The following is a 14,595-nucleotide window of genomic DNA, read 5'->3' on the forward strand; positions in this document are numbered from 1 at the left end:
AAAAGTTTGAAACAAATCAAAGCAACTACAACACAATGACATAAAGTGCTGAGTGGAAATTCAGTGCATGTGGCGGTTATACAATCAGACAAAAGCTTCATATTTTCAGTAGCAACGGAAGAATGATCAAACATGAAAGACCCTGTTAAAAAAATAGGTATACCCAGTAAAAAAATACTAAAACCGCCATCCAATATCAGCACGGTGCTGATATTTGATTCATATCTTATAATATCTGTAAACATTCTCATTTTCATGGCTTCACAATGCAGTTTATGGTAATTCACATCAACGTGCTTTCCTCCTGATCCAGGTCCAAACTGTTCTGGCAGTGCAGACAAGGATATTTATCAATACCGGGGCAGAAACATCCGCTGCTGGAGTCAGCTGAACTACACGGTGGGTAAGAACGGGGACAGTTCCTTCTCATTCCATGCGGAAATATTGTTGTTGTTGTGTTTCCTTGACCCTGTTTAAAAAGACAAAAAAGGTATGAGAACAAATGAAGGGATCCATTTTGACACTTTCAATTTCAGTTTTACTTAAAACATTTACTTGATGTTCTATTAAAACATTCTCTGATGTGTTGTTCTTGTAAATAAAGGGTATATTCTCATGTTTTTTTTCACCACTTTCTCTCACCACTTTACCCATTTCTCCATTAGAAAGCCACATATATAAGATGTATGCAAACCCACCCATTAACTGTGTGAGCTGTTATCTGGATTACTGCATGCAACACCCAAATGTTAACAATGTCTTATTTTAGTATGATTATTGACAATATGTTAAGTAGAGCTGAAACAATTAGTTGGTTAATTGGTTAGTAGATCAACAGAAAATTAATCTGAAACTATTTTAATAATTGATTAATCACTGAAGTTATTTTTCAAACACAGAGGCCAAACATTCCCTGAATCTACAGCTTCTTAAATCTTTCCTTTCTTTTCTTTTCTCTATATTTACAGTTAACTGTGAAAAAGATAAAATAAGCAATTTGAAGATGCCTTACTGTAGGACTTCAGGAGAATTTTTCACTATTTTCTGACATTTTTATAGACTTAACAATTACTTGATTAATTAAGAAAATAATGTGCAGAACAATAATGACAATCTTTAGTTGCAGCCTCAATTTTAACATATTAAAATCTAGACTTATGTTACCTTTTCTTTGACAGGAACAGTGTGTTTTCCTGGCAGAGACAAAGAGGTGGATGAGTCATTTTATAATAACTTTCACAGATATTTTGAATATGACACAAATATGTATAAGAAACATCATCTCTGTTTACCACTGAAAGACGTAGAGTGCAGTCATCATCAGAATAGATACAATGTCCACTGTAATCCATATTATTTGGTATTCAAGACGTTTCTGAAACACACAGACATGCCCTCAGGGTCAAGGTGTGTCACATATGTTGGGAAACACTCCTCCAACCTCCAGTACAAATATACGCTTTAACCGATGGGATTATGTCTGTGCAGCTATACTTGTTTCTCACCATAGTCCAGTCAGGCCGGTTCATGTCTTGTAGGAGGTGGCAGGAGTTGGTGGTAACAGAGCTGGCTCCCGCGCACCACAGCAGAGAGAACAGCCAACGCTCATTAACCACCCATAGGTTCACTGTTATGTTTTTGCTCCGAAGTTCCCTGTTAGATACATTTGAAACAGAACATAGAAGAAGTAGGAAATGAGTAGTATATAATATTGGAAGACAGGAATCATTTATCACAGTGATTCAATATCATTTATAATATTGTTTATTGGTATTAGTATTGTTTGTATCTATGTTTGTGTATATCTGTTAGTAGGTGCACATATGTATGCAGGTATGTATACATATTGTATGATTGATTCTCTTTTTATTTTCCAAAACAGGTTACAATGTAATATTCATGATGCCCAGTGGAAACGTTCCTGATATATAAAGAAAGATAGTCTGTTGATGTTTGGTACAAACTTAAATTAAGAACATATTGTCTGATGACAAACAACTACAGTGTGAAGCCTTCTGTGAAGCAGAATTTATCCAAAAGTCAAAGATCTCTGTGTGCACAGTTATGTTCAGGTAAATTACCATTAGCTATAGAAACAGGCAGGTTTACTGGTCTCCCTGAAGAGAAAATGCTCTGTTTGCTGTGTGACTTAGGTGAGACTGAAGAAGAGACTGATTCTGTTTTATTGCTCATTGTATGATGACTTAAAGGCTGCACTATTCAGTAAAATGTCCTTAATTTCTGAAGAGTTTTTCTGGATGAATGATTATAAGAAACTTGAGCTGTGTGTCAGGAAGGGAGCCTTTTGTGTGGCTGATTTTATTTGTAAAGAAGACAAAGTTCTTTGTTTGAAATGTAAAGCGAGAAGTTTTATTCTTGTCTGTGTTTGATTAATGTTTCACTGTTGCAACTATATTTTGGTGTCTTGTACGTCCATGTGGCTCTGGGCATTTATATGTACATGACACAATAACTAACTAACTAACTTATGCATGAGAGATTTTTTCTGTTTGTTTAAATTGCAAAATCAATAAAATATAAATAATTAGAAAAATAAATACATCTTTAAATCTTCATGTAATACATCTTTTGACTGTATGCATACATGGAATGGATAGCTATGGATATATGGATTTATTATGTATGTTCATGTGCAAACAGTGTCAGTTTGTGCTGTCAAGTGATTAGTTTTAAGCAGGTGATGAGGAAAACACACCTGTGGCGACAGGCAACAGTCCACATGCAGTGTCTTCAGTTAGCACTTCAGCACTTTATTACAGTAGCCCCGAGGTGCAAAACACAACATTTCACAAAACAATTTTGCACCTCAGGGCCACCATATTTTACCATAACATGTTTCTACACTGCATTTCATTCTTTAGCATGTTTTTAAGGTTGGTTTGCTCGACAATTAAATGACACTCCCGGGTTGGAACATTATTTGAATGTCATTCCCTGGAGGCCGATCCTTTGTCTCTATATTCAGTGCCAGCACTGTGTCTCAGCATGTTACAGATACACTCCTAATTAACTCACTACTGTGCTTGCCCCCTGGCACCACTACATACAATATAATATGGGTGTATTTTGTTTGTTTGTGTGTTTGTTTGTTTTTTTTGCCTGATTTTTGATGTAGTCAACTTGCTGTACTTCACATTCAGGTGGTTCCCTCCTTCCTTAAGCATATCCCTTACATTATTATAGATCTGGATGAAGCCTGGAGCCGTCATATTTACATACTCTCTTTGTTTTGGAGGAAGCCAGAGGACCTATTAAAAGGAAAATCCATTACCTTAATAAACTTTGCAGAATCATGAAATATGTCTATCAAATTCCACTGAAGAAATTAACAATAGACTTACCAGACTTTGGTCAATGCCAGACTCCAAGATGGTGCTGACTGTGTCTATTGTATCATTTTCTGGGTTGGAACAACGTAGGTCAAATATCACTGAAATATTGTGCTGCTTGGCAAGGTTGAGGAGCTGAAGTAAGGAAGGTATCGTCTGATTCCTTGCTATTTCCCTCTCCTCTTTTGAGAGTTGGGACACTGAATGGAAAGGATCTGTCTGGATATCACAGAGGTTAGGACAGGATGTCATTTTGTCATCAGTTAGAACATATGATGTTAAAAGAAGTCAGATAATACATCTTGTAGTACTGTAGAACTGTGTGATACAGCTTCATGTGCAAGTATGTAAACATTTAAATCAAGCCCTCACCTTTAGGAACCATTCACCTGCATTCAGACTCTGTAATTCTTCCCAGGTCAGATTGGTGCTGTGGCTAAATTCAATATCAGGGAACCTCTCTTTAACGTTTGTCGTTCTCCTCAAGAACCCAGAGGAATGGTCATGCATCAGGAAGGGAATTCTGTCTTTACTAGGTTAGAAAAAAACAGTAAAAATTAACATATGTGAAGACAAAACAATTGCAATTTAAAGCATAAGGCTGGTGATTATATTTTTCTTATTGTCAACAAATCTCATGTTGCGGAGCCAAACCAACAATGAACTGCTTACAAGTATTGTGTGTCTATCCAAAAGCACATATGTTCTATTCCTCTGTGCCATAGACCTCTGTTGTTGTTCAAAAACTATTAAAAACACGTAAATTGTCACGGGTTCACCGTCTTGAGTATTGCCTTAGTTCCTTGGAGTTGTCTGCCTGGTTTGTGACCCTGCTCGTTTTTTTTGGACTGATTAAAGTATTTTGGACTCTGCTCCTGTCTCTGGTATCGTGCTTCTGGGTTCTGAGGTTCTGAGTCGTTACATAAATAAGCCGCACTGCTGCACTGGGTAGCCAATTTCTTACCTGAGTGTGTGTAGCTGGTTTTTCAATTTTTTTATTTCTTTTCTGTCCTATTATTTTTATTTCTTGTGTGAATGTGTGTGTTTAACTTACCTGTATTAAACTTTGCTTTAAAATGATTTTATCATGTTTATCAATTGCTTTTAAGCTGATGTTATGCACTGTGAACTGCTGCTGTGTATGAAAAGTGCCAAACAAATAAAATTGACTTGACTTGACCGTGACATGTTCCTTCACCACAAAGAATACAGTTTTGGAAGTTTGTTTAGAAATGGCTCCATAGACGAAACAGTGATCCCATCTTCAGTCTCAGGAGAGAAGTTCCTTGTACAGCAAACTCCACTACGCATGCGTGGGGTTACGTTTACAGAGATTCATTAGCTTGTTGTGCTACATATCGCCTCTTGAATTTGTGCTACATTGTAAATTCCTCAAAGAACTTAAGTACAAAGTCAAGAGGCTGTGATATGTAGCACAACAAGCTGGCAAAGCATTGTAAAGCATTTGCCGTACAAGGAACTTCTCTCCCGAGACTGAAAATGTGATCGCTATTATTAGTCTTTAAAGCAATTTCTAAACAAAATGCTACATTAAGTACATCATTTGAGCTTTAAATGGTCACTATGTCTAATAGCAAAATCTTGTAATATAGGATATAATTTTGAGAGTAATTTTACCTTTATTTAATAGTTGTAAGGTGTACATATTTGTGTTGTTTTCATATTTTTATGCTGTTATCTTATATTACATATTTAATACCTGGCCACACAGTATCCAAGGTAACGATGCAGCTATAAAGCCCATCACCGGGGGAGCAAGTCAGATCGGGCTTGTATCCCCCAGGTGAGTGTGTGACTGTTGAATGGAAACCTGTAAATATTAATGTATAGCTGATCTGAGAGAGAATGAATTACTAATTATAACTATATTGACATTCAGAGTGATTATCTATGTGTACTGATTCATCTGTATCAATAGTGTCTTTTATGTAATTTGTAATATGGTAAGTCTTTGATCCTGGTTAAGGTTAGACCGTTGGCCATGTAATTTGTTATTTAACGGTTATTAACAAAAAATCACAGAAATCATTTATTAGTATTGTAAGTTTCCTTTGATTATGATTTTATTTATTTTAAATAGTTTTACTGAGACCGAGCTTGTATCCCCCAGATCCCAAAGTGCTTGTAAGCAATAAACAATCATCATTGAATTGACATCGGAGCTGACTGTGTGTCTTTGTTGGAGTTAACGTTTCCATCACTGTAGGGTACTGGAGAAATACAATTTACTGAGCTTTGACAATTTTAGATCATTCTCAAATGTGTGCCTAGTTTATAAAATTTTAAATGGTTTGGCCCCTCCTCCACTATGTGACTTTGTGTACACATGCTCAGTAAGTTCTATTAGATCCTCCAGAATATCCTCTATACAAGATTGTACCATACCATTTTGTTGCACTGCATTTGGGCAGTCAGCTTTCTTTGTGAAAGCCACAAGTCAGTGGAATGCCCTACCTGTTTATATGAAGAACTGTAGTTCTATCAGTACATTCAAGGCCAAACTAAAAACATTACTAAAGACCAATCACCTGTGTGACCACTGAGTCTAGTTTGCATTGTTAGTTTCTGATTGACATTGTGGGTGTATGTGATGTGCTGTTGTGTGTAGCTTTGTATTTTGTGTTTTGTATGGTGTGTTCTGTGTGTTTTTTTTGTTTTTTGTTTTGTTTTGTTTTTTTGCTTTGTACTGTTTGTTGTTGTGCTGTTGTATGTTTAGATTGTGGGGGACTACGGATGCAAATTAGCTTTGAGCTAACTCCGGTACAGTGCATCTTTAATATTTAAAACTGCACACCGTCCCAATCAATAAATCAAATCAAGTACTAACTGTCAGCCGTTAGTCCACCATCATCATCACAATACAACGCAGAGATTGTAGGCTGTCACTATTATCAGCCATATAAAAGAAACTTAACGGGGGCATTATAAACTGTGAGGTTGATATAGTCCCCCGTTACATAAACAAACAAAAGTTATGTTTGCATTCATTCAACAGTCTTCTTCTTTACTGCCTTTGTTTGAGCTTTGCTGGATTATTTAGCATAACTGCCACCAACTGTTGATCAGTTGAACAGCGTAAGACCATTGGCAGGACTCTGTATCTGTTACCTGTTGGTGCGCATGTATGCATGGGCATCCTCGTGTGTGTGCACGAGATACTAACAAAACGGGCACCCACTCTTAAAAACATTGGTCTATAGTGCTATTAGTGGTCAAAAATTCCACAGGATACCTTTAAGTAATTTATGACCCTTATTGACCTTTGTGGGTAAGAGCATTGGTAGTATATTGATAGTAGCAATTATGTGTTATGGAACAGTAGAAATCATCGTTATTTCCCCTTAAAAAACTTTATACATATGCTTTGGTATTACAATTCAGACACAAAAAACTCCTCTTAAACATGAACCCATTTTCACTGTACCTGAGCTGCACGTCTGTCTCAAAGGCTGTCACGCCGCACGCTATGCTCCTATTGAATGACATCATGGTGTTCTCCGGGGCCAGCTGAACACAGTGAGGACAGATGGGTGAGACACACTCATGTGCTTAAACTCATAAACTACCCCAAAGCTGTGTGAACACACACAACCCCATACAGAGTGTTAAATTGAGCCTATTGGTGACCCAGGAGCAAAGCAAACTAACAAGAAGCAAGAGCAACACAGCATATGGGGCCCTCACATGACTGGACATGTTCACACCTGAGCCAGGCATAGAGTGTTTGCTGCAATGTGAACACATGAAAATGCAAAGTCATATAGTGCATATGATGGAATATACTGTATAATTTGTTTTGAATTACAGACGATGATGATATTTGCATGGATCGTAGACACATTTTCTGTTTGGGTCACTTAAAAGTTAAATGATAATAACTTGACTAAATTAACAACAAACCTGAATTAGAATTGCTATGCCTCAACTGTGACAGCTTTTTCCAAAAGTGTACTAATGACAACATGAAACATGGACTATTTGTGTCTTTAGGGTGTTGACAAAGTAAACAGGATGCTCACCATCGGTGCACCTCGGTGGCCAACAAGCTTTGGCTTTTCAGGTAATTCCTGCAGTTTTATCAGACAAGGTGAATCAATAAGCAACGGACACAGGAAGATGGCTGCTGACACCACAACAAACACCACTGCAATCAGGAACTTCGAGTCTGGTGGAAACAAGAGTTGAACAATAAGATAATAGTCTTTGGTTATTTACATTGCTTTGAGTCTGAACAGAGGGTTTGTACAGAACTCCCTTATGAGTATTATTTATACTGTGGGAGTATCATAAGCATCAAAAGTGATTTCCAAATATTTGTATCCTTCTTTTGTATGCCTTTTTCCCTTGGAGGAATTGACACATGAATATTTCACAACATTGTTTCAGGCAACATGCAACATTTCTGCAGAGCGCACAAACTCTAGTGTGCTATAGTTTAGAGGGTTTGAGAACAGATCCTCAACAACATGCTGTATTATTGCAACACATCCTAAACATAACACAAGACACAAGAAGATTGGTGGTGCTGGTGAATTTGTCTCTAATTTTGTAATTTACTGTAAATTGTAGGAGCCATAGCCTTAGCTGACAAACATTTAATTAGCATCATTAAGATGTTCTTTTTTCATTTCATATCTCTACCTTTAATCCTTTATTTATTTTTATTCACTCTGTACTTCAACCTATAGCATTAGCTCAAGATAGTTAATCTTTATCTTATCTTGCAGAAACAGTTTCCTCATTCTCAAAGTTGAGTCTTTTAAGTTTTGGCAAGCAAGTGATGATGTTTCTGTCTGGGAAAAAGTTGTGTCTGTATGCAGTTTTGTAATTGCTTGTGACTCATGCCAGTGTGTGCTTTTAAATGGGAGTTCTTCCTTGCTGCTGTCGCCAAGTTCTTGCTAATGTGGGAATGTTGGGTCTCCGTAAAAGAGTCTAGACCTGCTCTATGTGAAAATGCCCTGAGATAATTTCTCTTGTTCTGTGATTTGGCGCTATATAAATAAAACTTGACTTGACTTGACTTTTTGAATGATGTTGATGTGAGACATACATTTGTCCTTGGCCATGTGGAAGCCCTGGAAGACAAACGAGCTCAGCAGGGTCAAAGCTCCGACGGCTCCAAACTGCAAGAAAGGAGCTGTGGCCTGCCAAGAGGTCGACATGCACATCAAAAACACAATCAGAGCCATGCACAAAAACACGTGATTATCATTCCCATGTACTAAACTATTATCCTTATTGTACCTGGAGTGAGAGAGGAACAATTGGCCATTCTTGTCGCCACTTCAGACTGATTCCTACAACTCCAAAAGAGATGAATAGCACACCAAAAAATAACAAGATCTGTGGAAAAAACCCCAAAAACCCAAAAATTACATGTGGTGAGAATGTGGTAAGAAATTTAACCTCAATATGATGATGAGGTTTTGGAAAAGAGTTGAACAGATAAATATTTACAATACCTTATGCAGCAAATGTAAGTTGAGTGGTTCTCTCAAAGCAACTTGGATCAGTGCAAAGACCTGTAATGAACAGTGTTGAATGAAATTGCAACCATAATTTAAGACTGGAAAAATAAACAGCCAATTTTATGATTTTTGTTTAGTTGAAATTCTAAACATTGATTCCCATGCTTGTAATTAACCACTGAGGTATGACGTCCTGCAGTTACTCATCACATCATAACTGTTAAATTGCAAATTATTATATTCTCACCAGCAGCAGAACGCAGTAGCTGGTTAACACTGCGGAAATGATGATCACTACCATGAACCAGTTCACCCACCGTTTCAGTTTTGCGAAGCCCTCCCTGATAAAAGAACAATAGAGGGCACAACAGGGTTAGCGGAATAAAGGTCACCAAAAAAAAGAAACAAAAGAAAAAGAAAGAAAAGAGAGGATTCTGGGCTTTTGTGCTAGCCACAATGTGGGCAATGAGTGTGTGTGTGTGTGTGTGTGTGTTTGTGTGTTAACTCACCAGTTAACATCTTCTCGGTCATTAAAAGTAACCAGACAAATGTACATCCAGCATAAGGAAAGCAGGGAGACCACAGTGACAACTGAGAACCAACAGCATGCATACTAGAAAAGAACAGGTGGAGTATAATTTGCTTTCAGTTTTTACGCTTTCATGCTTTTATGAGTAAAATAGTGATAAAAATCTTGAATATTCCATGTGTGAGTGAAAGTATGTGTGAGTGAAAGTATGTGTGAGTGTTCTTCCAGGGTGAACTTGATCTGAGAAGACAATGCCAAAATTCCAACATTTTTTCTTAGTCTGTTTCGCTCTGTGCAATGTGTCGTGACATCTCAACACAAACAGCCCCTTCATTTTCTTTCACCACCAACAACACACCTCCACCATCCACTATATTCTCGTTTCTTGTACCAAATGACAAGCCGCCACCATCCTCCCCCCTCTTTGTAATCCTGTTCCAGATAAGTCCATAACAAGCCTGTTAGGGCCTGTGAGTTTGCTTATTATTCTTGGAACATAAATGCATATTTAGCATTTTAATCATCACTTCATGTTTTCTTTCCATAAAATGTTTTCCCAAAACAAAGGTATTCACTTTATTTTAAAATGAATTTAAAGAAGGGGATTTGTATAGGTCATAGGCAATATTTTATATTACTAAATTCAGCCTGGTGGAATGTTAATCCCTGATTAAAGGGATTTGTAAAAGGTTATGCTGCGGTTATCTGAAATCTATAAAGTAATTTGGATCAGATTATCACATACTACAGTGCAGTAAAGAAGAAAATTAAACTTTTACAACATCTATGACTTATCTGAATGTACTATTTATCATATACATATATTTCTATTTACATACACACATATTCAGTTTGTGACATATATGAAAATATGCTCCCAAAACACTTACTTTTCTCTTATTTGTACTTGACTTGTTCCAGTGGCAGCTATACAAGCCCCTGCTGCAAACTAGGCAGCAACTATTGTCTTGCGACATCCCCTCTTCTCCTCATTCACTGTGTAAGGAATGCAGATCCTGTTCTGTGCAGTCTGGATACCTGATACACGTAGCCAGAAGAAGGATGGAGGAAGCCCAGATAACACTATCTCTGGATACTGAGGAGCTGACCTCATTCACTGCTCTCAACCTATGGAGTGCAGGAGAAAAAAAAAAGGGATGACTGTGACAGAGAGCAAATGGAGGGAGAGGGAAAAAGGGGGTTTCTTTGGGTATTAAGGCAATCCCTGCTCAATAACACCATCAATAGAGCCTGTGTGCAAAGGGGGTATAACCACTGGGAACACTTACAATGGCCAGCACCATGGGGTATTGAGAGAAGTGCACAGACTGGCGTGAGAGTGAAGTCACAGTTTGAGCCTTTGCTGCACAAACAGACGCAGTGACAGGCACATCCATGCACATAGAGGGGGTGGAGAGACTAAAGTGTCCTTGTAAGAACAAACAGTTTACTAACTAGCTGAGTGCAACCGAGCTCTCTGGACATGGATGATGATTGGAGTGTAACTCTGGTTTGCTACATTTCCATGATAATAAGCAGCAGCCTGGGAATGGGCTGCAGTAGGAATTTAGTAAACAGGTTGGGACATATCGTTTTACAGCTGCAACGGGTTTCAGTCCATTGGACGTGGGAAATTAAACATATTATTTGTCACCCACCGAAAAGACACATTGAGCAATCTGGGTTTCCATTGTGAAAAGGCAATACGACCAACTGTTTTCTTGTTTGACTTGATTTGACTTGGAGTCTTGCCAGCTATCTTTTCACATGAATTGTTCATTTTGTTTCGATGGTTCAAACCCTTCAGGGCAACAAGTTTATAAATGAGAAGCAATAAGTGAGTTCAAGGTTAGGGCATAAATTTTGAATAGATCAAGCAGGCCAAGTCGAGATAAAACCTAACCATCACTTACCACTCTGTATGACAGACAAAATGACATCTTACCATTAAGCACGACTGAGTTTCTTAAAAAGAAATAGGAGATTACCATAAAACATGAGCGTGCTTGGACAGACTGGCACGTCCAAATGTCACCTTCATGAAACACAAGACACCTTATTTCAATAAACAAGTGGAACATTTACCAGGAAGTTTTAAACCTGAGATGAATGTTGAGTAATAATCATAATACGTGAGCAACCAGAATGTCAACGGCTGATAAGGTGACAAAAAGAAGTGCAATAAAAAAGTCCCCTCTAGGATCAAGGAACAATTAAATACTCCTTTATGGTTTAATGCCTAACCACAGTGTCCTAGTCAAGTCCCTTTTTAACATTTTTATTTATTAATGATTCTCTTATTGTTGCTCTGGTGTTGCCAGAGGTCGCGCTGTCATGTCTTGCATTGTTAAGTAGATTAAAAGATACACACACAAACACACCTTGCCAATTGGTTCATCCACATTCTGTTATCATGTTATGCTCGTTTGGCTATGTAAACTCCAGTTAGGCACAACAATGTAGTGGGTAATAAAATTGATGATAAATTTTAAAAAATTAAAAAGAAAAACCCAATGAGACAAATATATCCAATCAAATAATAATAACTAATATATTTTTATGCACTGAAATATGACAACAGAAATATTTTTTAAATCATTTTCAAAAGATCTTTTACAGTGACATGACATAAAAAGACACAAACACCTTAGTAAGTCAATTTCACAAGCTCTCAATCTCATAGCAGCTGTGATCAAAGATATTTTTTTCACACTTCAACAAAAAATTTGGAAATAGAGCCTGTAAAATCATGTGCATCACCTGGCACTCACATGCCTTTTATATGTGCAATATGTGCTTTGGTTCTGTCCGGGTATTTCCTTTTTATTTTTATCTGTCTTGTGATTTTATCTTGATTTCTGGAACACTGCTAAATATGTAAAACAGTTCTCAACAGGTGTACAGTGTTTTAACATTATTTGTCATATTCCTTTTTTTGAAAAAAAAAAAATCCTCTGTATATCTCTTACAGGATCAGAGATGGACTCTGTTGAATTGACGGGCTACTCAAGTTGCTTTTCAATTTTCTTTTTTTCTTGCTGTGGTCATTATGTTCAAATGGCCAAAGAGTGCCACACGGAGTTGTAATCTTTAACACTTCAATAAAAAAAAAAACAAAAATAAAAAACAAAAAAACAGCTAACCTTTATCCAATGAAACAATGTTCAATAATACACAAATTAATCAAACGGTTATGATGTGAAGAGACATTCAATCAGAAGCTTTAGTGTGGATTCCTTGTGACCACATGGTTGACTACAAAACCATTAATGTCAGTCACTGTCAGTGCAGTCAAGCAACAAATGTGAGGTTGTCCATGTACACAATGATTCATCCATTAATAGTTTAATCCTTTGCACCAAGGGACAAAAATCCATTAGGTATTTAATCACTTATCAGAGGGTCCATAGGATGAGGATGAGGTGCACAACATATGCTTTTATATAGGATAGGCTACCTTAAACTTTATCTATCTATCTATCTATCTATCTATCTATCTATCTATCTATCTATCTATCTATCTATCTATCTATCTATCTATCTATCTATCTATCTATATGTGCATAAGCAGATTTACTCACCATAAATCCCTCTGGGTCGTTAAATTCTCCGTGGACAACGTGGAAAAAACAGACTCACACGCTTCTTGGGAAAAACACTCTCTTCGTCTGTCATCCCTTCCACTCTGCGGATCCGTGGACTGAATGTGAATGGTCCCGCATGAATGACTGCGGGTGAAGGGGTGTTACCCGAACTGAAAGGGAGGATCCATTAAGTTCAGCTCAGGTACTTCACAACATGAAGCGAGTAGGTAGGACAAATACAGAACTACAAATAGCCTTGAGCTTATGAGGATAATTTCGCTCCTCAAGGTCACTTTTACCAAAATACATAAAAAGGGTCAAAGATGAAGCTATAATATCTTAAACTGAGATTTAAACAAACAACACATTTATTGAAGATAACACCTGGGCTTACTTTTGATTTAGTCTCGAGCGCACCAACACCACCGCGTGCCTTTGATGTGGTAGTTACGCTCATTACGGGCTGGCACCTGCACAAACTTTGGTGGAGAAGTAAACTTAAACACTATTATGATATTATAATAAAACAAATAGGGCGGAAATTGTAACAGTAACAATGCAGCCAGTAGTATTGTAAATATCTCATTGAATAGTCCAGGAATCACATCGTAGCTGCCACAGAGTTTTAGATGTGTCGTGCGTGTTCTTTTCATGCCTTTCAGCAGTAGGTTTCTCTTCATGTCTCTCAATGTAAAAAAATAAGCTTGCACAGACTTGAAATCTGTTTTGTAAAGCTCCATCACAGTGAACATAGGGTCTGATTTAATTCTTATCAAAGGGATTATTCCTCGATGAAGCAACGCAGACTTGTCAAATCAATGTGCGCTTCTGACTTCATCACACGCAAGAGCAAAAGCGCACATGTGAGGCTTTACTCTGATCAAGCGCATCTCAAGGCTCTGCGAAAATGATTTTCATAGTCATTTAAAAGAGCTTGAGAGAACTTGAGCTGTCTGCTGCTGTCAGTTGAAGTAGGAAAAATGTGTAAATGAGAGATTGTAGCAGATGTAAAAGCAAAAGCGAAGTTAGAAATACCAAAAGAATGGTCTTCGTGAATGTGAAATCTTGATTTTGGTTCTGGATCTACTTTCTATTTCATTTTGTGAAGAGGAACGTGTTTGTGGTTAATGTGATGAGATATGTAAGAGGACATGAATAGTGAGCTGAACTGTCAAGGTACATTTACGTTGCATGAATTAGATCTATAAAGATCCATGACTACTTCTCTAGGAATTCTTACCTACGTCTCAGTTTACGCAATTCTGGTCTCTCAGTTACGCACAACGAAAACTGTTTGTGTAAAAATGTGCAGAAAAGAGGAAATAGGGAAATTACACACTCACTGGCCCCACTGAATCATTTGATTGTTAATACTAAAGCATCAATGTGTAAGCAACATTTTCCTGCTGTAGCTGCTGGAGGTGGAGCTGGTTTAAACTACTTTGTATACAGTTGGTTAGTAAGTTATGGTCGAGAGGAAGATGAGTAGGCCTAATGATCAATGGGAGAGGAAAGAAAAATAAACCGAGCTCTGAATCACAAATCTGTTCTCAGTTTTTGAAATTTTCCTGTAATCTTTGATTTATGGTGAAATATTGGACCATTTGAACATTTGTGGAAATTAAACCATGTGAGAGGTTTAG

At 37.4% G+C, this 14,595-nt stretch overlaps 1 protein-coding gene and 1 long non-coding RNA gene across 2 annotated transcripts; one reads left to right on the forward strand and one right to left on the reverse strand.

Moving 5' to 3' along the window:
- The first annotated feature begins 315 nt into the window (after positions 1 to 315).
- LOC121901634 lies at positions 316 to 3,040 on the forward strand. Its single transcript, XR_006097340.1, has 3 exons — positions 316 to 399; positions 1,179 to 1,210; positions 1,883 to 3,040. It is a non-coding gene; the product is annotated as an uncharacterized LOC121901634 (long non-coding RNA).
- gdpd2 (glycerophosphodiester phosphodiesterase domain containing 2) lies at positions 386 to 13,435 on the reverse strand. Its single transcript, XM_042418521.1, has 17 exons — positions 13,347 to 13,435; positions 12,950 to 13,122; positions 10,259 to 10,496; positions 9,349 to 9,452; positions 9,087 to 9,180; positions 8,834 to 8,893; positions 8,616 to 8,714; positions 8,422 to 8,515; positions 7,391 to 7,536; positions 6,796 to 6,878; positions 3,723 to 3,882; positions 3,363 to 3,569; positions 3,121 to 3,269; positions 1,506 to 1,653; positions 1,293 to 1,375; positions 1,165 to 1,193; positions 386 to 469 (listed from the first exon to the last, which is right to left on the reverse strand). The coding sequence occupies exons 3-17, from the start codon at positions 10,343 to 10,345 to the stop codon at positions 393 to 395; spliced, it is 1,620 nt and encodes a 539-aa protein (XP_042274455.1). The 5' UTR covers positions 10,346 to 10,496; positions 12,950 to 13,122; positions 13,347 to 13,435; the 3' UTR covers positions 386 to 392.
- Positions 13,436 to 14,595: the final 1,160 nt, after the last annotated feature.

The sequence above is a fragment of the Thunnus maccoyii genome, chromosome 8 (assembly GCF_910596095.1).
Source record: "Thunnus maccoyii chromosome 8, fThuMac1.1, whole genome shotgun sequence".
Taxonomy (NCBI): Eukaryota; Metazoa; Chordata; class Actinopteri; order Scombriformes; family Scombridae; genus Thunnus; species Thunnus maccoyii.